We start from the raw sequence: 24,652 nt of genomic DNA on the forward strand, positions 1-24,652 counted from the left end.
TTTTTCTTTTTGGTTTTTTCTAGACAGGGTTTCTCTATGTAGCTTTGTGCCTTTCCTGGATCTTGCTCTGTAGACCAGGCTGGCCTCGAACTCACAGAGATCCACCTGCCTCTGCCTCTCAAGTGCTGGGATTACAGGCGTGCGCCACCACCGCCCAGCTAGACTTTTTTTCTTAAATAGTCATTTTTATGTTGTATGTATAGGTGAGTGCCTACATATGTATGTATGTGCACTGCATGCATGCCTGGTGCTCCAGAGCCAGAAGAAGGTGCTGGAGTCCTCTGGTGCTATAGATGCGATGCAGGCAATACTGGGGTCTTCTGCAAGAGCAGTAAATGCTCTTAACCTCTGAGCAACTCTCCTGCCTATTCTTCTGACCGTTAAAGATAGTTCCTCATACTAGTTGCTTTACTTATGTTGATAACTAAAATGAATAAATTAGATATAAATGATATATTCATGAAAACCTATTTTCTAAGAATATTGACTTATTCAATAACACATATATTTCTAATAGGTCTGCTTCCAGACCCAAACAGCCAACATCCTGTTTGTCTTGACCTTGTATCTACAACTAAAAGTAAAGCCTAACCTGGAGAAAATAAAAATGTTTCATCTTGATATGCCCATGGTCTCCAGGAATGATAAGCAGGTATAAATTAAATTCTTTCAGAAGAATATTGGCTCTCCCAATTCACGAGAGAATAACCTGATAAAATATTCTACTGAAGAAAAAATTCTGACTCTGGTAGGAAATGACATCTCTAAATCTAAGAACTTGCAACTTATCTGAATACTCACAATTGAACTGACTTCAGCTTTTCAACTTCATGTCATATCTGCTTAGACATGCTGTTGTAAGAGTCAAGTAAGTAATAAAAGCTTGTGCTCGAGGATTCTAGGCCATCCTATTTAAGCTTTCGGTTCTTATGTATGCTAATAATTTAAGAAAGGGCGTCACTGCTACATTGTTTTCTTTTACCAAAACAGAATTTGAAAAGGGGGTTAGTAAATCATCTAATTTCATTTTTCTGCAAAAAAGTTTGAGTATTAAGTTCTAAACCCTACTTTGATATTTCTCATGAATTTTAGATTGACTTTAAGATAGAAAAGGTAAAAAGTTGTTGAAATAATAGAAAGTTGACGAACAATGTCAACCTTTCTGTCAGAATAAATGCATCTTTTATCAGGCCTAAAATTAGCTCAATTAATTGTATAAGGATAAAATGAATAGGTTCATAAATCTCAACTTGATACTAAGAAGATACGTAGCAAAATAACATTCTCTAAAATGGAGTTTCCTTTGCAACAAATATAGCAAGATTTTTTTTCTCAGTACATCAATTACAAAGCCCATACTGCTGAAATATAAATGCACAAACACACAAAGCCAAGAAGACATGAAGGACTACAATCAGAATTGATTTCTGGACAGTTAGAAAATCAGTTTCTATATTTTTTCACATTTTTTAAGACAGGGTCTCCTGTGGCCCAGTCTGGCTTTGAACTTACTGTGCAGCCTAGGCTGGCCTTGCACTGGTTCTCCTGCCTCTACCACCTACATACTAAAAACTAAATGTGTGTGTCACCATGTCTTTTTTTTTTTTTCATATTTTCTATAATGAACACCAGTCTTTCATAATTAAGATGGTCAGTGTTTATCAGAAAGCCATAGAATAAAAATTTAAAACAAAGAGAGTGACTTTAAGCTAAAGGTAACTTTAGAAAGAGAAGGAAATAATGATTCGTGTTCATTACCCATGTGCTCCTTTATTCTAGCTAAGTCACTTTTCACAGTGACGTCATCAAGAAGACCGTGAATCACTTTCTCAGGAAAGAGAAGCTCATGCGTGCCCAGGAACAGCTCCAGGTTAGTGGTCAAATTACTGAGGACACTAATCAACACCGTCTCATCCTGGAAGCTCACCCACAGACTTGCCAGAGCGATAAATATAGGCTAAAGGGAGAGAAGGCCAAAAAATGCAACTGTGACAGAGTCATCACTGTACTCTACAATATGAGCCGTAAAGAAACAGTCCTCTACAGTCAAAGTCTTGGGAAACTAGAGCAGACTCATAGTCAGGAGGGGAGAAAACTGTGTTTTCTTTCAAAGCATTTCACTTGGCATAGGTGTTATAAAGTTATTTACTCAGAACATAACCCAACACATTTGCTCTCCTAAGAAATAGTAATACTTTAACCTCAAAAAGCCCAGGAGGAAAATATAGCTGAAAAATGTTGTTTAAAAACTAATGTCTCATTACAGTTGATTTATCTGGCCCAATCGTGACTCAGAAGAACCAGGAGAGCATACATGTACATCTTATGCACGTCGAGGGAGCGGCAAGCTACAGCTAGATCAGTGAAATGCAATATTTATTCATAGTAAAGATTAATTAATGACTTCTAGAACAAACAGAAATTCAACCAGGCCTCACATAAGAGTTTGTTTTGAAAACCAAGGTTGTGAATGACTGCCAAAAGTTATCATTGTCTCAAATGGTCTCTATCCATGTGAAATGCATGGGCATTTTACACCTACCTTGTTCGGGTCAGGGTTGCAATGTTTTTCTATAAAGTGGTGCTCTTATTCAGAAAGTCGATGCATGGTAGATAAAGACTTTCAGCTAAGATGTACACTATCACCTCTGTGCCGTAAGCCATCAGCTCTGTGCCAGGCACAATTTCTGACAGACTATGAACACATCTTCATTCTCCCTCTCTCCCTCCCTCCTCCCTTCCCTCCCTCCCTCTCTCCCTGTCTCTCTCTTTCTCTTTGCTTTCTCCCTTTCCTCTCCCCCCCCCCGTGTGTGTGTGTGTGTGTGTGTGTGTGTGTGTGTGTGTATAGAGGCCAGAGGTTGATGTTAGCTATCTTCCAATTTCTTAAGTCAGGATCTTTCACTGAACCTGGAGCACTGATTGGCCAGAAATCCTCCTGGTTCTGTCTACCCAGCACCACATCTTGCTTTTTTCAAGGGTTTTGGGGATCTGAACTCAGGTGTTTGTGTGGTTGTGTGGCATTCCCTTTACCAACTGAGCTAACTTCTCAGTTCTATAAACACACTTTCAACATTACAATGGACTGCTTCTGTTGCCATAGATACTATGGTCATCATTACTAGAGATTATCATTTCCTTCAGTAGCAACTGCCTTCATCAAACAAACAGCAGGCTAAGACATAATCATGAAGAACAGGACCAACTTATATAAAAGTGCTACATATTATATGATATTATTCTAATGGAATGCAATAATAATGAATTCTGAACCACTTTATAGGACTCAAAGAGGTGTTTGGTCTAAAGAAACTACTCCTGCCATGGTGGCCACATGCCTGTATTCCAGCATCTGAGATGTGGGCACAGGAGGATCCACATTAAAGGACAACATGGGTTATCTACTGAGCTATGCAGTAAGGTACTGACTCAAAAAACAAAACACGAAAAACCAAACAACAACAACAACGTACCCACAGGCTGGGGAATTAGCTCAGCAGTAGAGCGCTTACCTAGTTTGTACACAGCTGGGGTTGATAGCAGGGGAGAAACGTTTGGACTGGTGAGATGGCTCAGTGGGTAAAAGCACTTACAAGCCTGACAACCCAAGTTGGGTTCCAGGATCCCAGGATCCCACTAAGAAAGTAGAGAACCGATTATCGAATGTGTTCTCTGACCTCCACATGTGCAGTGTGGCCTGCCCCTTCGCCATAATAAATAAATGAATGAACGATTGAATGAATGAATGAATGAATGAATGAATAAATAAATAAATAATACATATAAAAAGTCCAAGTTACTGAGTGTGGTGGTGCATGCCTGTAATCCCAGCACCCAGAGACAGAGGTCAATGGGTATTTGTGAATTTGAGGCGAACCTAGTCTACATAGCAAGTTCCAGGTCAGTTAGGGCTTCACACTGAGAGTCAGTCTCAAAAACACAAGGTCAAAGAGAATGACAAATACTTACAAAGACTTGTGATGTTGGGACAGCTGTCTTTGATTTTACTATCATTTTTAATTGTTCCATTTGAGCTGCTAATTGTTTTATCATCATTTCCACTTCTTGAGCACAGGTAATTATATCTGACTAGGAAGACGACATAATTTGTATTAATATTTTATAATTTTATTATCAATACCATATGTTAAGCCCTACCTGCTCCCAACCAAGTGACAATGACATTTTGCCACTCCCTGCCAAGCAATGCATAAAACACATGTTCTCAATTAGAAGTGTTGCAAATACACATATCACTGTTTAATTACAGCATGCTACTAACCGTACTATCAAGTACTAAAGAGAATCAACAACTATGAATTAACTTCTACCAATACTGTTCCACTAAGATCGAACTTAACTTTGCTGTTTCTGCCTTAATCTCTGGTCACACCAAGGTAATGTAAGTTCCTAAGGCTGCCCCCTTTGGTGAGACACCTGGTTCTCAGGAGACTGCATTATACAGAAAATGCCAGATTTTGTGAGATTAGCTCACCAAAACAGTCTGGAGGAAGATCTCATACTGTCGAATATTATACAATGCTTCCTTTAGCATGTACGGCTCAAGCTCTTTGGCCATGAGTGGGTTCTTTGACACTTTCTCAAGGATGGCTGTGTAGCGAAATGCCTGGTCTTGGGCAATCTGAAGCTGGGAGTCGATATGCTGTGTGGTGGTTGGGATTGCTTCGTGGAGAATAGCGGGCACTGTTGTCAGGGTATGAGAGTACAGGCGTGAGGGGGTGGAGAAAGAATCAGGGAACAAGAGGTCAGCAAGTAATGGTATTTTAAACATTAAAGAGTCAGATTTTCCCCACCAGATTAATAATACTAAGGCATGTTTTTCATGGTCCACCCCATGCAGAAAAGAACCTGTCGAAACAAAAAAAACCTGTCAGAATAATGATAAAAGGTAAAATCAGATCCATTTTTCTCACTAAAATATAGAAAATTTAGGTAGATTGAGGTGCCATGTGCTATATTAGCCATGCTCCTTTAGAAAAAACAATTTAAAATGTATGTATGAACCTAATCTGGACTCTGAAAATAAACAAAGCATTCTAGCAATGGAAGGCACTGCCTGACTGATGGAAAATTGATTTTTGTAACTTTTATGTTTATTTAATGTATAGGAGCATTTTGTCTACATTTATCTGTGTAGCATGTGTGTGCAGTATGTACAGAGGCCAGAAGTGGGTGCTAGATCCCATGGAATGGAGTTACAGGTTCTAGTTCATGGAATGGTTCTGAGTCACCATGTGGGTGCTAGGAACCAAACCCTGGTCCTCTATAAGAGCAGCAAACATTAAGCCAGCTCTCCAACACCCAAATTTGACTTTTTATAACAATTTTTAAAATAAAAAGTAAACAACAACAAAACCCTCATTGTGTTGGAGGTGTAACTCAGTGGTTTCCAGCCCTCAAAGGTAGGCTGAAAGAGAGAAGGCAGGCAGGGTGCTGGTTGGCTTCCCCTGTTCCTAGTTAGATCAGTGATCAGTGATTAGATAAAAGACAGTCAGGCCTTATCAATGGGCCTGCAGAAGTCTAAAATTCACATGATTACTTCTACCATTAGATTTGCTATTAGATATTTCCTAGTATTTTCAAACTTACAAATAAAGAATGCACCAAAAGGTGTGGTGGTACACACCTTTCATCCCAGCACTTGGGAGGCTGAGGCAGGTGGATTTCTGGGAACCAGAAGCAAGCCTGGTCTACATAGCAAGTTCCAGGCTACTCAAGGCTACAAACTGGTATCTATCTAAACATAAAAATAAAGCATTATGCATACAACAACATAGACGCTGTTCCTGAATTTGCATGTCTTCAAGTACCTCCGCTTTGGTCTTTTCATCCCATTAATTACACCAGCACCAGTTTTCTTTCCGAGGTAATTTTAACTTTTAAATTAATTTTCCTCCCTTTGGCTGGTATGAAGTAAACATCACACGCCAGTGAGTTAAAGAGGATGGCATCTGGGCTGCTCCTCATTCTAGTCACTGACTCAATTTCCTACACTAGCTTCATAATACAGAACATTTAAAGTTTTGCCTCTGCAAGGTAAGAACTACTAACTATTATGAAAAGCAGTTGTTTCTAACAAACAGACTGCAAATACTTTTTTTCCTTTTGGATTTTTGAGACAGAGTTTCTCTGTGTAACAGTCCTGGCTGTTCTGGAACTTGCTTTATAGGCCAGGCTGTCCTAGAACTCACAGAGATCCACCTGCCTCTGCCTCCCGAGTGTCGGTGCTGCGGTGCATGTCCTCTGCTCTGCTGTGAAGTTAAGCCTTCAACACACAGCACCTTCGGACATAGCCTGATGCATACTCACAGTCATCGATGCCTTCTCCTCCTTTCCCACAGTCTCTGTTAAACAACCGGATGCCAGTAACAATCATGGTGAGCTCCTTCAGCTGCCGTTCCTTGTCCTTTTTACTAAGAGTCAGAAACGTCCCCAGCTCAGCCTGAGGAAAAACACTCTGCAGAGCAGCTGCAAGAGATGGAGAAACAACGCTGGGAAAAGGCATCAGAACTCAGACTGTCTGTAGAGCAGGCTGTGCCTTTCTGGGGTTACCGAGATTTGATTTTATGATACAATTTATAAAGCATGCAGAGCAAAGTTCACCAAATACCAGGGCTGGGCTGCTGAAAATAATGTTATCACCTCGTGTCTCTGTCTTTATTAACTAATCAATTGATATAAACAATCTTTCTAAGTAAAAGGCTCGGAGTAAAAAAAAAAAATCTATACTTGGGGTGGAGAGATGATGGCTCAGCGGTTAAGAGCACTGACTGCTCTTCCAGAGGTCCTGAGTTCAAGTCCCAGCAACTATATGATGGCTCACAACCATCTGTAATGAGATCTAATGCCCTCTTTCTGGCCTGCTGGGACATATGCAGGCAGAATACTGTATACATAATAAATAAATAAATCTTTAAAAAAATCTATACTTTAAAATAACAATTGAAAAAATGTAATAGGAAGGCTGGATACCTTGCCTAGTCCCACATTATTTCTTGTTTTTATTTTTTTCGGGGAAGGGGGCCCCCATGTACTTAGGCTGGCCTCAAACTCAGTACATAGCTTAAGCTGGCCTTGAACTCCTGATTTTCCTGTGCCCCACCTCCCAAATGCTGGGGACTACAGACAGGCTCATTAAGTCTATCTCTGTCTTCATTATAAAGTATAAATTGGACAAGCACTTCCTGAGAATACACAGATTTCCCCTTTTAAAATCCTGATTGAATGACAGTCTCAATGTCTTGCACCCATATGGATCATTTCTTTCCAGCTGTCCCAGTCACCCTATTAACCCAGGACCCTTAACAATGCTACTAATGTTCTACTAGTGAGGTGGGATAGGTCACTGGGTATGCAGCCTCTAGGAAAATGAACACTATATCACTGACTAGAAGTACTAATCGAAGTTCCCAACTGAAACACAGTGTGGAAGGCATCTGAGAATTATCTTAAGATTTATTTTGGGGGCTGGAGAGATGGCTCAGAGGTTAAGAGCCATCAACTGCTCTTCCAGAGGTCCTGAGTTCAATTCCCAGCACCTACATGGTGGCTCACAAACATCTGTAATGAGATCTGGTGCCCTCTTCTGTGTACATAATAAATAAATAAATCTTTAAAAAAAAAGATTTATTTTGATTTATGTCTTACATGGTTGTCTTTGTATGAGTGTGTATCACATGTGTTCCAGTGCCCTTGGAGGCCAGAAGAGGGTGTTGGATCCTCTGAAGCTGGGTTACAGGCAGTTTGGGAGCTGCCTGACATGGGTGCTGGGAATTGAACTCAGATCCTCTGGAAGAGCAGCAAACATTCTTAAACACTGAGTCTATAAGCTTTTTGGTTGTTATTGGTTTTTGGTTTTCTTCTAAGTTGCTTTTTAAAATATTTTATTATTATTTTTTAGTTAGCACATAAAATAATGTTTCATCGACATTTTCGGATTGCATGATTGTACTTTGGTCATATTTACACTCCCTATTACCTCCCCCTGCCCCTCTTCTCCACTCCTCCTGCTCCCCTCAGACAGGTCCCATTCTGAATTCATGTCATACATGTATTGACTCCACTCAAGGGAGGAAAGATGGACTATTGTGTCCCCCTGCCACTCTCTCGCTCTCCCCTTGGGCTCTTTCCTCCCTCATTGCTGTCCCCTTCTACTTTCAAGTCGTACACACCTAAATAGTTCTAGGAGCCTGGGTAAGTCTGAACTTCTTATGTGTGCTGATTTTCTTTCAGACAAAAAGGAAGTTACAATCTTTAACATATTTTATAAAATACAATGGCGGGGATTAGGCAGATGGCTAGGTGGGTCAAGTGCTAGCTAGACTGGCCAGAACTGGATGAAGAGTTCTGGGTTTAGAGAGAGCCTGCCTTAGTAAAGTGGACATCAGGGAGGAAGACAGTGTCAACTCTGGCTTCCACATACACAGGCACACATGTGCACACAGGCCCCTGGCCACACAAAGGCCCAACACACCCATGAGCAGACATATGTGTAAGTACAGGGCATATGGGTTCACTATGGAATGGACCATTCCTGCTTTTTACCTGTTGCCTCTCTGACAGTCTTGATGTCTGTGGGGGACCCAAGCCCAGATCGCAGTAACACATAGCTGACAATCTTTCTGTAGAGACTTTCCAGTTCTTCTCTAGCACATGCTCTATTGTCTGTAATTTCTCTGCTAATGGCGCCTAATCTGGACTCTAAGACGCGGTGATGTTCTTCAAGAAAGTCCTCTAAAATTAGTAAATAACAGAATTTCACATCTTCAATACTTAAGACTTCTCAGACAAGGACTAAAGAAAAACTGGTTAGTGTATGGCATTTCATGGAAACAAAGGCCCTGGTACCCTGTCTTCATTGCTAGAATTGAACCCCACTCACTGAGCTACATCCCTAAACTATGACTTCCTAAGGTACAATGATGAAATTGAAAACAGTGGCTGGCACGAAACCTAAATACAGAACTCTAGTAGGAAATACTATTATAGCAATTTCAATGGAGTACTCTGTCAAAACACACATGTAAGCAGCCATAAATATGTAAACATATGTAGTACAATATTAAATATGTAGTCTATTATTCTTCTTCAATTATACTTATTTTAGTTCTAGGTGAATGTCCTCTGAATAATACTACTGATAATGCAATATTGCATTATTGTCTTAGGTTTTCTGTTGCTCTCTAAACACCATGACCAAAAGCATCTTGGGGAGGAGAGGGTTTATTCAGTTACACTTCCACATCACAGGCTATCTCTGAGGGGAGTCAGGGCAGGAACCTGGAGGCTGGAACTGAAGCAGAAGCCATAGCGGAATGCTGCTTACTGGCTTGCTTCCAGGGGTTTGCTCAGCCTGCTTTCTTGTTCAGTTCAGGGATGGAACTACCCACAATAGGCTGAACCCTCCCACATCAATCACTAATCAAGCAAACACCACAGAGACTTGCCTCCAGGCCAACATGGTGGAGTCATTTTCTCAACTGACCTTCCCTCTCTCCAGTGACCCTTGCTTGTGCTAAGCTGTCACAAACAAACTCACCAGCAAATGCATAAAGAATATATCTTTCTTTTTTCTTCCAGTGTCATGCTGTGGCTAGAGACTACCTACTGCCATAACAATTCTTGTAATTTAGTAATCACTCCCAATCATCACAGTTCAACAATGCAACATCATATCTATAATTTCAACTATGAAAGCTTTTATAAACTGGTTATGTTTTGCTTTGGAATTTCATTGTTATTAAGCAAAAATGTAAGGAATATTATTTTACATATTAGCATAACTGAACATCTACTACACAGAAAGAAAAAAGTAAAATCACCAAATAGTTGATAATGACATCTTTGATGTATACCTTAAATATAATATAAAATATAAATAGTAAATATAATAAAATATATTCTGAAGTTAAATTCCCCACAATATACTTTACATAATTAAATATTACATGATTTAAATATTATAAAATAGTAAACTAAGAAGAAGAAAAACTAAAAATTAAGAATTTTAACTTCAATGGTTTAGTTTCTAATTGTTATATATTAGTGCCATAAAGGTTAAAAACAGATCAACTTGGAAACATAATTTTATGAGCACACAGTTTTGAATTGACTTTTAGCATTCATAAAGGCAACTGACATTTTTCTCATTTGGATTTCCAACACTATTTTATTCTTAAACATGGTGAACTGTCTCTCAGAGGTCATATGTTAAAGGGTTGGTATCCAAGTCCACTCTATTATTAGGAGACGGTGGGACCTTAAAGAAATGGGATCCACTGGGAGGTGTGTGGGTCACTGGAGGTGTGCCCTTTGGGGACCCCCTGTCCCATCTTCTCTTTTGCATCCCAATCATGAGGTAAGTGTCTCAGGCTCATGTTTCTGCCATGATGTGCCTCCATGGCCCAAAAGCAACAGGGCCATCAAAGCACGGACTAAAAGCTCCAAAGTTGGGATCAAACAAGCTTTTTCTTTGTGTAACTGATTGTCAGAAGTATTTCATTCATAATAACAGAAGGCTGCCTAACAGATCAGAGATGAAAATATCAAGACTGACAAAATTAATTTCATTAAACAATTAAATCTATTGTCAACCAAATTAAATTTTTCTTACCTAAAATGCAGTATTTTAAAACCCCTTTTAAAATGTATGAAAATAGGAATGTATGTTACCTCGGCTTGTGTAATTCATATCAAAGTAGACCTGCATCTTAATGGTGTCCAGGGATGGATTTTTCCTGTCCAATAGTCGAGCCACACAAAGCTGGAAGAGAACACCGCATGAATGCTTCTACTATATTTTCTGAAACACTCCAGTGGTTGGTTTGTTAGTGTTTTGAATTTTGAGACAAGGTCCATATAGCCCAGGCTGGTCTCAAACTCACTATGTAACTGAGGATGACCTTGATCTTAATATCCTCTTGCTCCCACCTCCCTCCCCATTGCTCAAATTGTCACACCTGGTTTTATGCAGTGAATGCCTGGGTATCTAATGCAAGGCTTTATGCATACCAGGCAAGCAGTCTATCAACTGAGGTTTACTCTTCTAAGTTATTTTCAGAAAGAGAAGACAATGGGCAGAGCATGATGGTATACTCCTGCAATGCCTGCATCTCAACTCGGGAAACAGCAGCAGGAGGACCTGCACAGGCTTCAGGCCAACCAGAACTACAAAAAGAGAGACAGAGACAGAGAGACACAGAGAGGGACAAAGAGAAGGGGGAGGGGAGGGAGACAGGAGAGGAACAATAAAACCATCACAGCAGGGGTCCTGATGCTCAGGCAGCAACCTCTTTTATTGTAATTTTTTCTTCCTCAAGGACCTCAGGACTTACAGTTTCCTCAATCAACATAGTAAGTTCTCTCCCAGGTCTAACTGAAGGCAGGAAGCCTGACGTGTTGGTGAGGTTAAGCTGTCAAGATGTGAGTATATTTTCCATAAAGCTTGTACTCTAGTCTAGAACTCTCCCAGAATTCCTGTTTATTATTTGGGATTGATTAGCACCCTGCTGATGGTAGAGGTCACATTTGATAAAACACTTCTGCAGTTACCCTCATCATCTCCTCACGTCTCCATTTCTACTTCAGTTTCTTAATTTCTTCTGCTCTGCTCTCCCAGCACACACATAAATGAGGCATGCCCTTCCTCTGCCTCTCTAGACTTGGAGGATCACCTGAGCATTTCTTTCCTTCCCATCTGGCCTCCTTGGCTTCCTCCCACCCAATCTCTGCCCTTCATACACCTTGGCCTCCATATACTGCTGTTGGAAGGCACACAGCAGCATCACTCACAACCCATCTCCCAGCCTCACCAGTCCTGCTCTCCTAGGAGTACAAGACTAAGCAGCCTGTCTGTGCACCTAGATCACTAGCAGGGTGAGGATAGGGGGTGGAGGGTAGGGATGGGGGTTAGGAGTGATGTGTAGTGGACTTTACAAATCAAAAGGTTTCATCATCCAGTGGCTTTTAAGTGAGAAAAACAGGAAACCATTATTGTTGTCAAGATTACCATGAATTTGCCGGGTGATGGTGGTGTTCGACTTTAATTCCAGCACTCAGAAGGCAGAGAGGCAGGCGGATCTCTGTGAGTTCGAGGCCAGTCTGGTCTACAGAGCAAGTTCCAGGACAGCCAGGGCTGTTACACAGAAAAACCCTGTCTTGAAAAACAAAAACAAACAAACAAAAGACTACCATGTACTCTGAGAAGTTGTACATATATCGTATTAAACGTATACTGAAATAGAGGCTTTCTAACTCAGCTGAGTTAGGAAGAAAAAAATCAAAACCTCTTTCTGGGCCACTCCTTGAATCTCCTCCATAACTTCTATAGTTTCTGACTATCACGGTCATTGCCCTACTGCTAAGAACAGCATTTACACCACACTTAAAGTCAACAAGGCCAGCTCCAGGCTGTCCTGTGGGCTCATGGAGTCCCTGAGGCATCATTCTGGTAAGACCCACCCCTCCACCCCCAAGCTCCATATCTCTTCCCCACCCTTACCACATCTGCAGAGAGACCTACTGTCTCTCCTTAAGGTTGTGAGAGAAGGTGGGGATGAGTGAAATGTTCCCCCATCATTTCTGCGTGTTAACAAAATCTGCGTGCACACAGGCTTGGGGAAGTTCACTTCCAGTCCTTTGTGTGGAGAAAGGAAACAAGTTCCCTAAGGCCAGGACAGAAAGCAATGTCGAATTTTAGGGGAACCCAGAGGAAGGGACTAAACTGGAGTCTCAAACTTAAGACACTGAACACTACAGAAGTCTAAAGTCCTCATCCCCTTTTCTTCTAAAAATTGGTTTTCAAGGACATTTACTTGCTTGACAAGATCATTTTTGCTTTGATTTTAACACAATTACATGGAATCCAGTATATGGCTCTTAAGTTAGAACTGTTTAAGTCCATCCACACTACAGGTATATTATAGAGCAGCTGTTGATATCTCAGTGTAAGATACAGAGCAGGGTCTCACCAGAACGCTGGGCAGACAACGTCAGTCTACATCTGGGCCTGACTGTCCCTACTAACACAGACCCATAGGTTTGCATTATATGTGCTAGGGCCACCTTCAATTCCATTTGACCAGTAAATATAACCATCTGGTAAAGGGTCAGAGAAATTCTTATTTTTTGGATAGAAAGTCACAACAGATCTGACTGGAACAACTATTTTTCCCTCTGTCTTTCCTCTTCTTCCATCAGGAGGTATGGCAATTACTCTGTGACACGAAGGGAAGCCAAGGATGAGAGCTCAGGAAGCCAGGAACAACATATGTACCTCCCAATTTTGTTCCATTAGAAAATAACCCCTCAAACTCACTCTGTAGACCAGACTGGCCTCCAACTCCCAGAGATCCGCCTGCTTCTGCCTCCTGAGAGCTGGGTCTAAAAGCATTTGCCACCACTGCCCAGCTACTTTGTGTTTCTTTATAACGTTTCTGAAGACAATGACGGATAATACAAATTTTGTATTTAAAATTGAAAGTAAATAATCCCAAACACAAGAACTGTCAATCACCTTAACAAGTTTCTGCACATCACTTTTGATGAGGGTCCTATCCATGTTAAAGCCATTGCTTGGATCCAGGACAACAGCTTTCACCTAGAAACAGAGCATACTAAGTAATTTTATTTCATATTATGAAATTAATTCATTTCCATTTTTAGCCAACTGCCTTGACGTTCACCTAGTTTTCTTATTACCCCACTCACTAGTGTTTTCATTAAGGTCTGGAGATAGAAAACAATAAGCATCAAACTTGAATATGGGCTAGAAAACCACATACCAAAAAGGCTGAAAGCAATGGTTACAGTTTTAGAGCAGGAAGCTATGGCATATCTCATGTTTTAATTGTGTGTTGTTTCCCAAACCCAGAACACAGAAACCAAATCAAGGGGTAACTGTTAAAATATATATTTGAACAAAAATATACGTTAAAACTTCACAGCAGAACATTATCAAGGTTTCTAAGCTTCCCAGCATCCCCCAAATCGGTCACTATAAATCTACAGCATGCTTTACAGACTTGGAAAAGATGTTTTTCACTAATTCATCTGATAATTTCAACGTGTTTTTAACTAAAAACACGTAGAAAAGCTCCCAAGAATTTTAAAGAAAAAAACTTGGTATCATATTTTTAAGATTTTTGATAAAACAGTACTTTGCAAAGTTAATTATTCTTACCATAAAAGCAACCACTGTTTCAGAAGCAATCTCTCCATGGGTTGCACATTCTTGTCCTATTTCTCGTATAATATTCTTTATAACACTTTCTGCTTGAGTGGGAGGCATTGTGGCTAAATAAAGCAATAATTTTTTTTAGTAATTTTGCTGATATATTTTCCTCTTTAGAATCCATTATTAGATCTGGAATAACCATAATGTCTACTGAATTATTACTATTTAGTTATGATCTAGTTCCCTCCTTTTCTTCCATTTTAAATGACTTTATTAATGACAGAGAGTAACTGGGACTTCCCCGTTATTTAAATGATGCCACCATCAAAAATATGTATCGTGACATTTAAAAACAAAAAATATCCAAGTATGATGGAACATGCTTTTAATCCCCAGTACTCGGAAGGTAGATAAAGGCACATCTCTATGAGTTTAAGTCTATCCTAGTCTACATAGTGAGACCCTGCCTCAAAAACAAAATACAAAACAGAAAAAAAAATTGAAGCTTAACAGAATTTGGGAGAAAAAATGAAAAAAACAAAAAACAAAAAAACAAAAACCCTAATACCCCATCTGTGTAGGCAGCAAGAATACATTCATTCTCGCCCAGGCTGGCCTCGAACTCACAGAGATCCACCTGACTCTGCCTCCTGAGTGCTGGGATTACAGGCGTGCGCCACCACCGCCTGGCATCAATACATTCTCTAGAGGACCTTTCACAACTGTAGTATAATTTCATAACTGTAAGAAGTTTTTGTTTGTTTGTTTGTTTGTTTTTCTCGGACTATTCCAACCTTGGGATATGGACTCTAACAAAAACATTAAAAGCAAACAATGAAAATGTGAGAGTTATGAACCTCGGAAAAAGAACTGGCTATAATTTCATCTACTATAAACTAGGGAAGTGGTCATTGTAAGCCAGGGTTCCTGATTTTCCCCTATCAGTTAACACGGGGAACGGTCAGGTAAAAGGAAAGCAAGGCAGGAGCGCTCTGAGGGACCACATCTACCGAGGACAAGCCCCTCATCTCTTTGAAAGCCAGTTTGCTCATCCGAAAAGAATGGGTGTGGTTAGAAAAGTTCGCGGCCGGGCACAAGTACCCAAGCAACGCGCTAGAGCGAATATCTGGGGGAGAGTCTGAGACCCGTCGGCTACAGCCAGAGCGAGCCGCTCGGTCCTGCGCGCTTGCGCAGAGCTGGAGGCCGACCACCCACCCCTGGCAGTTACCAACCACCAGCACCAGCTCCGTAGCAGTCGGACGTCCGTCTCCTCTCCGGGTACACCCGCCGTTTAAAGGTCAGGAGTTCCCGGGGCTCTGGCCCCTGCCGGAACACCAGCCAGCCGCGGCTCTCCCGGCCAAGCCCAGAGCCCTAGCAGCCGACGCGTAACCGTGGAGACCGAACGCGACGCCAGAAGTTGGGGGCGGGGCCTGGGCTTGGGGGTGGGGCCAGAGGGCGGGGCGAGCGGAGAGCAAGGAGGAGCCACAGGGGTGGGGCTCCCGGGGTGGAGCCTTGAGAAGAAAGGTGTGGGTTTCTTCTCAATCTCCTCAGAGACAAAGCCAAAGAACTCAAGTCTGGGCGAGGAAGGTGTTTTCGCGACAACTCAGTATTAAGACAATGGAACACGAGTTCTGAAACAAATGTTGGGCGTACAGACATACTGTACGTGTTAACTTGCTAGCGTGGAAACACGGAAAACACATCCGTTAACGAGAATGAGGAAGCCTAGGGTTCTTGGAGTTATCAATGTTCATAGTTTTTTCAAAGGTATGCTTTCATTTCTTTTGCTCAAAGGAAGTCTGTATGCTGGTGCTCCAAAATGCCAAAATAAAACTTTTCATTCGGGAAGTGTATTCAAACCAGATGTGGTGATGCAGGCCCACACAGTCCTATAGCCCTTGGGATGCTGAGATAGGAAAATGCAGAGGTTTTTGTTTGTTTGTTTGTTTGTGTTTTTTGAGACAGGGTTTCTCTGTGTAGTTTTGGTGCCTGTCCCGGACTTGCTCTGTAGACCAGGCTAGCCTCGAACTCACAGAGATCCGCCTGGCTCTGCCTCCCGAGTGCTGGGATTAAAGGCGTGCGCCACCACCGCCTAGCGAAGATGGAGGGTTTTAAGACACCCTACAATGTATAGTGAGACTCTGCCTCCATCACCCAGAAGATGCAAGTAAGGAAACCTCTGTGTTTGGAATTGGGATAATTTTTTTTTTTAAAGAGAAGGTAGCACTGTGTAGTCTTGGATGGTCTGGAACTGGACATTTAGACCAGGCTGGTCTAGAATTCACAGAGATCTACCTGCCTCACCACCCCCCTCCCCCAAGCGCTGGTCATGTGCCACCATGCTGGGTCAATGATGGTGGTTTTGATTCTTAAAAATGTTTGTTGCAGGGTTGGAAATAGGACTCAGAGGTTATGAGCACTGGCTGCATTGCCAGAGGACTGGGTTTGATTCCCAGTACCTACAAGGCAGCTCATAACTGTCTGAACTCTAGTGCCAGGGGAGCCAACTCCCTCTCCTGGTTTCTGCAGGTGGGAGGTCCACAGACATGCTCCCTGGCACAACACCCATACACATAAAATAAAATAATAGTACTGTTTTGTTAGGAGGACATAATGAGCAGTACTTTTTATTGTTTATTGTATCTAGTTATTTTTTAGAAGCACAAGAAACAACACACCCGTGAAGGTCACAAACAGCCTGCAGGAGTCACTTCTCTCCTACCACCTTTTCTGGCTGAGATATCCCAAACAATTCTTCTTGTTAACTTTGTTGCTGTGATGCACACCATGACCAAAAACAGCCTGGGGAAGATCGAGTTTAGATAGCTTCCATTTACAGATGAGGGAAGGAAAGGCAGGAACCTGGAGCAGAAGCCATGGAGGAACAGGGCTTACTGGCTTGCTCACTAGCTTATGTTTAGCTAGCTTTCTTTTTAAAAATGTTTTTAAATTTTTATTTATGTATTTATTAATGTGTGTGCATGTGTCTGGTAGGGGCTCCCAAGGAGGCCAGAGAGGCCATCAGATCCTTTGGAGATGGAATTACAGGCACTTACTTGTAAGCCACTTGATGTGGATGCTTTGACTGAACTATTATCTTCATGGCTTCGCATCAAGTGCTCTTCATAGCTGAGCCTTCTCTCCAGCCCCATAGCTAGCTTTTGTATGCAGCCCAAACCCACCTGCATAGGACTGGTGCCACCCACAATGGGCTCTGCCCTTCCATATCAATAACCAATCAAGACAATCTCTTACAGATATGGCCTCAGGCCAGTCGGATCTGACCAATCCCTCCACTGAAGGTCTCTCTTCCCAGGTGACTATAGGATGTGTCAAGTTGACAATAAAAACCAACCAGGACATGAACATTATTTTGAAGGGACAAAAGCCAGGCCTAAACAAAGATTAAAAATAGAACCTAACCAACAAAGTTCTGTTTAATTTTGCTGAGTTTATTTCTCTCCTTTTTTTCAGACAGGATCTTGCTGTTTTGCAGGGTGATCTCCATTTTATCATCCTCCGCCTCAGCCTCTCAAATGCTGGCATAAAAGTGTGCACCATCACAGCTAGCCAGAGTTTTATGTGTGTGTGGTATGTGCATGTGTGTATATGCATGCTCACGTACCTGTGGGCACGTGGCTGGTACATGTGCAATGTATGCGTGTGGAGGTCAAGGAGTGACATTGGGTTTCTTCCTTCCTTGCTGTCCACCTCATATACTGAACCAATAGTTCCTGCTTTCAGTTCGTTTGGTACTTAGTTGGCAGCAGGATTCTTCTCTACCTCCTATGGGATGAGATTGCAGGCAAGCCACCACACCCATCTGCCTCTTTAGGTGGGTTCTGAGGACCCTCAAGATTGTGTAGCAAATGCATTTTGCTGCTGCTGCTGTCTTAGGGTTTGAAATCTTTCTAGCTTGCTTGCTTTTTCGTTTCTTTTTTTCTTCTTCCTGCCTTCAGTGATAGGGATCAAACTTATTGTCTACAGATAGTTAAGTGCTGTGTCACACAGCTGAATCACTGTCCCTAACTTTATCTTCTCCTGAGATAGAAATGCCTAGCTGGGTCCAGCTGAGGTCAGCCAACCCCCAGCCAAGCTGAACATGTGTGATGAGTGTTAGTTTAAGCCGCTGGACATGGGTATGGTTTAGTAAAGTCTTACAGTTGTAGTTTATTGGTAACCTTTCAATGATCTAAATTTTCATTTATACTACAGATAGTAAGCTAGGCATACTGGCCCACAGCTGTGATCCCAGCATCCAGGAAGCTGAGACTGGAGAGCCAGGGTTCAATGCCAGCCTGGACTTTGTAATAAAATCCCACCATAAATAAGCCTCTACTACTGTTGTGAAAAGTGTGATAATGTTCATGTAGCACTTGGTACAGTGTCTATAAATAAACTATGGACTTGGGTGCTATGATCATCGCTGTTATGACAGATTGGACTTCTAGTCTTTATGGAACTAAGTTTTCCTTGCTCTAATATGGCATCAATTTAAAAAGAAGCTAGAATACGTTAAGAGAAGAGTAAAAAGAATCTTGTCAGGAAAAACGAGAAGGAATTGTATATGTCTTGAAAAAAAAATGAAGGCAATAAAACTATTCTTTTTGCCAGAAAAGAGTCTGGGCTTTGTTTGTTTCAGAAGACCAGGTTAGAAATCTACGTACAGTGATGGATTTAACTTAAAAGAAAATAAAAGTAGGACTGGCAAATTTTGAGTAAATGCTATTCTGTTGGAATTTTTTATCCCCAGCTAAACGACTGTGGAAGATGGGTGTGCCAGAGTATCCCATAAGCAAGCCAGAGAAAGCTGGAGAGGCCAGTGATGCCTGACTATGTTTGGGTTACATTGCAAAGTGGAATAGGAACTTTACAAAAAGGGAGACAAGGTCTTAAAGAGGGTGGTTTACTCTGGGGAGCTCCCCACATTCAGTGAGACAGAAAGCGAACAGCAGACTATGGGAACCAGAGATGCTTAGAAAACTGGCACCATGATTTCAGTAACAGCCATTTTCAAGAGCAGATAAAGAGGAGGCACCCAGTGTAACAACAGCATCACCGAAGGAAACAGTGGGAAAACCCTCTCTTCTTGGTGCTAGATGTTCGGGCTCGACATTTGACAGGGCAGTTGCAAGATGCTGTTTCATAATACCCTGCTTAGGGCTGGAGAGATATCTCAAGCATGAGGACCCGAGTTTGGATCCTAGCACCCACATAATAAGCCAATGGGGTCCCACTTGTGGCTGTAACCCTGTCACCGAGGGATGTGGAGACAGGAAGATAATTGGGGCTTGCTGGGTGCAAGCGAGTCAGAGACCCTGTCTTAAAGAAACAAGGTAGAGAATGATGATATTCCAGGCCCACTTCTGGCTTCTGTGCATGTGTAGGCATGCACACCCTCACACAGATGAACACACACACCACATGCATGGGGAAGGGAGAGGGGCTCAACGATGCTTGAGCAGCCTGCGAGCCTACATGAATCCCAGTCCTGGGAAACTCCCAGCAGTGACACTACACCACAGACTTAAGTAAGTTCCCCAGGATGCGGCCAGACTGTGGGCAACTGTGCAGTATTCAGCACGCTAGAAACCTGCACACAGGCAGAGTCCTCTGCAGGGGACCTTCTGCACAGTATTAAGACTGCGAGGCAGGTCCGTGAGGGTAATTCCTGGAAGATTAATTGAATGGGCAAACCCCTAGACTGGGCAGCATCTTCCAGCAGCAATCTAGAGCTTTTAAAAGGTTTGAGGGAAAGGCAGTGCCTGCCCGCCTCCACCCCTTGCTGGTAAGTGCATCCACTGTGCTCCTGCCGCTTCCGCTGCCGCTGACAGAGCCCAGCTTGTGTAAGCTTTCCAACATGAGATCAGCAGCTCTCCAGGATTCCCCCAGGCCTTCAGCACCAGATTGAAACTGCTGAGACATCTGGCCTCTTGGAACGCCATGGTTCTGAACCTCTCTGCTGTATAGATGGCCATTGTTGCTTCCCTTTATAACATCTATCAGTTCTGTTCCCCTAGAGTGCCCTGAAATCCTTGATAATGGTTGTTCGGTTGGAAGCTCTGCTTGGGCCCCACTACCCCCTATTCCAAACCCCGCCCCTCCCAGAAAGCCCGCCAAGCCACGGCTCCTCCCCCAGAGCTGTTCAAGACTCCGCCTATAGGGTATTTAAACTGATTGTTGGCCATGTGGTTCTCTCGCTCCTCTCCCCGTCTCAGGGAGCTGGAAAAGGTCACCTGGGTACTTTTTGCCCAATAAAGCTGGTCTTTTATTGATTTGGCTTACTGCATTGGCAGAGAGACTTCATATTGGGGTATGGAAACCTTTCAGAGGTTGTTAGTGCTCACTTTATAATTGTTTACTCCACAGTGCATGTGCTGTGGAATAAACAATTATATCTGTTGTATATGTCACATTTTATAATTAAAAGTAAAGATGCAATGTTAAAGAATGTCTCTACATTTAATGATGCCTTTTGACTGCCAACCACTAAAATAGAGTCGTATTTTAACAAAAATTGTTAAAAGTTTAAAAGTACATTGTGCTTTTTACACTGTTTCTCCATTGTTCTCCATTATTAGCAATCTGCTACAGAGCAATTAGCCTATTTTTTTTTAAACAGCCATGATGATGACCTAATAATAAATGCCATGTACCAAGTCTGAAACTGAGCATCACAGAGCTGGTGTTAGCTGCCTCTTTTTCATTTTAACTTTTCTTCTTTATGAAGAAGCTGGATAAATGAGAAGATGTGTCTTCAGGGAAACAGTGACAGAGGAATTATGAAGTAAGTAAGACTAAACAAGCTACCTTTATTCTAGAGTCTCCGAGGATGCGCATAAGCTATTATCTCAGGATTTTAAAGCCTCTTCCTCACCAAGACTCCGCTGTAGAGGTTACTTACATGAGCACTATTATGAAAAGGCAGGAAAAAATAACATGGTTGGATGTTCTGGCATGGAAATAGCACAGCTTTTTAAGTTCCTTTATTGGACTCCTCAAAAGGGGCTTTTTTTTTTTTTTTTTTTTTTTTTTTTGGTTTGTTTGTTTGACTTCAGCTGCCTGAAAGGGTTAAAATGAACAGTAAAAACCACTAGTACTTCCTTTCCTGTCTCTTGGTTGCAGCAATCAGTCAGTGGGTCAGGAGCCCTCAGGATCTGATTTCCATATCCAAATCAAGGGGAGGAGGAATTGCCGCCTACAAGCCTGTTAGCTCCTCCTCCTCTTTCAGGAATAACTAGAGACACTAAAACAAAATGAAAAAGAAGCGAACCCATGGATTATATTGTGAGCATGTGTCAGATTCAGAAGCCAAGTCGTTTCACGCATGTGACCCTGACAGGAACCCGTGTGCTGTTAGGGCCCCAGATGCAGAGGTTCCTAGCGGTAGAGACCAAGCATGCTCAATTAAGAAAATGCCTCCATGACACTTGGCTGTTGGCAAGGCTCTAGGGCATTTTCTTAATTAGTGATGGATGGGGAAGGGCCCAGGCCATTGTGGATGGGGTCACTCTGATTAGGTGGTCCTGGGTTCTATAAGAAAGCAGACTGGGCTGGAGAGATGGCTCAGAGGTTAAGAGCACTGACTGCTCTTGCAAAGGTCCTGAGTTTAATCCCCAGCACCCACATGGTGGCTCACAACCATCCGTAATGAGATATGGCTATGGCACCCTCTTCTGTGTACATAATAAATAAATAAATCTTAAAAAAGAAAGAGAGAGAGAGAGAGAGAGAGAGAGAGAGAGAGAGAGAGAGAGGAAGGAAGGAAGGAAGGAAGGAAGGAAGAAAGAAAGAAAGAAAAGAAAAGAAAGAAAGAAAGGAAAGAAAAGAGAGAAAGAAAGGAAAGACAAAGAAAGAAAGAAAGAAAGAAAGAAAGAAAGAAAGAAAGAAAGAAAGAAAGCAGACTGAGGACAGGTCCTGGTCCCACTGCCTGGCTGGCTTTTTGGAACCTAGGGCCTATGCTGGGACACTTTGCTCAGCCTGGGTGATGGGAGGAGGGGACTGGACCTGCCTCAACTGAATCTACCAGGCTGAGCTGAATCCCCAGGGGAGTCCTTGCCCTGGAGGAGGTGGGAATGGGGGTTAGATTGGGGGAAGGGCAGGGGGGGGGGCGAGAGGAGGGAGGACAGGGGAATTCATGTCTAATATGTAAATTAATTATAAATTTTTTTTAAAAAAAGAAAGCAGACTGAGCAAGCCACTCCGTGGCTTCTGCATCAGCTCCTGACTCTAGGTTCCTGCCCTGCTTGAATTCCTGTCCTGACTTCATTGGATGATGAACAGTGATGTGGAAGTGTAAGCCGGATAAACCCTTTCTTCCCCAGGTGGCTTGGGCCATGGTGTTTCATCATAGCAATAGTAACCCTGTCTAAGACACTTGCTATGCTAAACCAGGGGCACTCCCATGATGGACTTCAATACACCCTTCTTATTTGTTTTATACATGTGGAAAGTGTTATTGTGTAGTCTCTCTCTCTCTCTCTCTCTCTCTCTCTCTCTCTCTCTCTCTCTCTCTGTTGTACTGTGTGTATTGGTACATGCAGTGAATGGGTGGATGCCTACACTGGTATCATACCTCTTTCCCCAGCAAGTATACAACTGCATACCCATAAATTCAATTCTGTTAATCAAGAATTTTACAGAATTCAAGAAGCTGCTATTTTATTAGACCAGATGGATTAAGATAGACCTCAACAGGCTGGATAATTCCAAGGTCTATATATGAGATGTATCTGTAGATGCTGGCCACAAACCAACTACTTTTGGTTGGAGTATGAAGATGAGGGACATTGCCCAGCAGCATGTCTACATTCAGGAAAAGCCATCCATACATCCTGACAATACTGAATGCCTATGCATGTTTGTGTGTGAATACAGACTAGGCATTGGGCTATACATTTTGTTTCCAGATAATGTAATTTGGGATTCTAAATGGCAGAAATGTCACTGAGGAACCTGAATGAAGGGACAGAGTACAGAGCCACATGTCTGTGGTCACTGTCACAGATCCTAAACCTGCTTGTCATTGCTGCCAAGGCCAGTGTTAGAGACCAAGAGTCACGTTTGTAGTTGATCAACAAGCTGTTCACTAATTCATACTAAATCCCCAGGTAGGTGTTTGTTTTCATTGTTTTGTTTTTTGAAACAGGGTTGCTCTGTGTAGTTCTGGCTGTCCTGGAACAAGCTCTGTAGACCAGGCTGGCCTCGAACTCAGAGATCCACCTGCCTATTTTACTTTTCAATATGAACTACTATTTTTTACTCTGATGGCACACTTTACTTAAAAGATGCTTCCCTGGCTTCACTTTTGGGAGACAGTTGGTCTCTGCCCTCTACTGAACCCTTAGCTTATCTGCCCATGTAGAGGGTCTAGTGTTCTCCACTAATTCTTGTGATTACAGCGTTCATCAGAAGCACAAGGCCCTAGTGTCAGTGATTATTAGTGAGAACAGATGAAGCAGTTTATTCCAGTTGAACACACTTTTCCTGATAACTTCACTTTAACATACCAATCATCTCTATTCGTGATAAAATTAGCTTGTCAGAAAATCTTCCATAAACAGGTATTTGTGATATTGTCTTATAGATCAAGGCCCTGTAATCTGTGTAGTCTGTAGGCTAAATCCCACCTTTGCCTATTTTTGTACAGCTTTCTGACCACTGTGATAAAATGCCTGAGAAAATCAGTAAAAAGAGGTAGATTTGTTGGGCCCATGGCTTCAGAGGTATCAGTCAATTGTAACTTGGCTCCATTGATCCTGGCTGATGAGGACCAGGAGAACTTCTGTGCTTTTTCTGAACAGGGCATGAATGGTGCTCCCATGAACTCTGAACAATGTGGCTGCCCGCCTAAGACCTGCAAAGACCACACCAACTGACATGCCAACATGGATAGAGGGTGACTTCATAAGTCACCTAGGTGAAGAGCTACAGACAGTCAGACCAGGCTCATAGAGAGATGAGCCCGATAGGTCATCTGATCCAAAATGGTTAGCCCTAAATATATGACATCTGAGCAACTCCAAATGGGCACAGTGTGTGTGTGTGTGTGTGTGTGTGTGTGTGTGTGTGTGTGTGTGCGCGTGCGCATGTGTGTGAATAAAACAATAATTATAGAAGAGGTCATGACCTTGAGAGTGAGTGGGGGACACAGGAGTTGAAGGGAAAGTGAGGAGTAGAAACAGTAAATACAGTACTCATGTATAAAATTCTAAATATATTTTTTTCTTTCTTTTTTTTTTTGCCAGAGCTGAGGACCGAACCCAGGGACTTGCACTTGCCTAGCAAGTGCTCTACCACTGAGCTAAATCCCCAACCCCCTAAATATATTTAAAAACTTAAAAAAAAAAAAAACAAACGTTAGTTTTCAGTGAACAGGGTTTTAGAAATGTCCTATAGGCTCAGGTGTTCTTTCACTTTAATTTAGTGATTGCTGACACCAGTGGTCCAGAACTTCACAGG

General features: G+C 42.2%; 1 protein-coding gene across 3 annotated transcripts in view; it reads right to left on the minus strand.

Moving 5' to 3' along the window:
* Positions 1-15,569, minus strand: part of Cfap206 (cilia and flagella associated protein 206) — a 40,922-nt gene extending 25,353 nt beyond the window's left edge. Inside the window, exons 1-9 of one of the 3 annotated variants that reach the window (XM_036177270.1) lie at positions 15,424-15,569; positions 14,198-14,310; positions 13,532-13,615; positions 10,690-10,780; positions 8,563-8,751; positions 6,328-6,486; positions 4,493-4,701; positions 3,967-4,086; positions 1,759-1,957 (exon numbers count right to left, since the gene is read on the minus strand). In XM_036177270.1, coding sequence (XP_036033163.1) covers positions 1,759-1,957; positions 3,967-4,086; positions 4,493-4,701; positions 6,328-6,486; positions 8,563-8,751; positions 10,690-10,780; positions 13,532-13,615; positions 14,198-14,305 — 1,159 coding nt within the window. In that variant the 5' untranslated portion in view covers positions 14,306-14,310; positions 15,424-15,569. Of the gene's footprint in view, positions 1-1,758; positions 1,958-3,966; positions 4,087-4,492; positions 4,702-6,327; positions 6,487-8,562; positions 8,752-10,689; positions 10,781-13,531; positions 13,616-14,197; positions 14,311-15,419 lie in introns of all 3 variants that reach the window. The other 2 variants (XM_036177269.1, XM_036177271.1) reach the window with 2 other exon arrangements.
* Positions 15,570-24,652: the final 9,083 nt, after the last annotated feature.

This window comes from Onychomys torridus, chromosome 2 (genome assembly GCF_903995425.1).
Source record: "Onychomys torridus chromosome 2, mOncTor1.1, whole genome shotgun sequence".
NCBI lineage: Eukaryota > Metazoa > Chordata > Mammalia > Rodentia > Cricetidae > Onychomys > Onychomys torridus.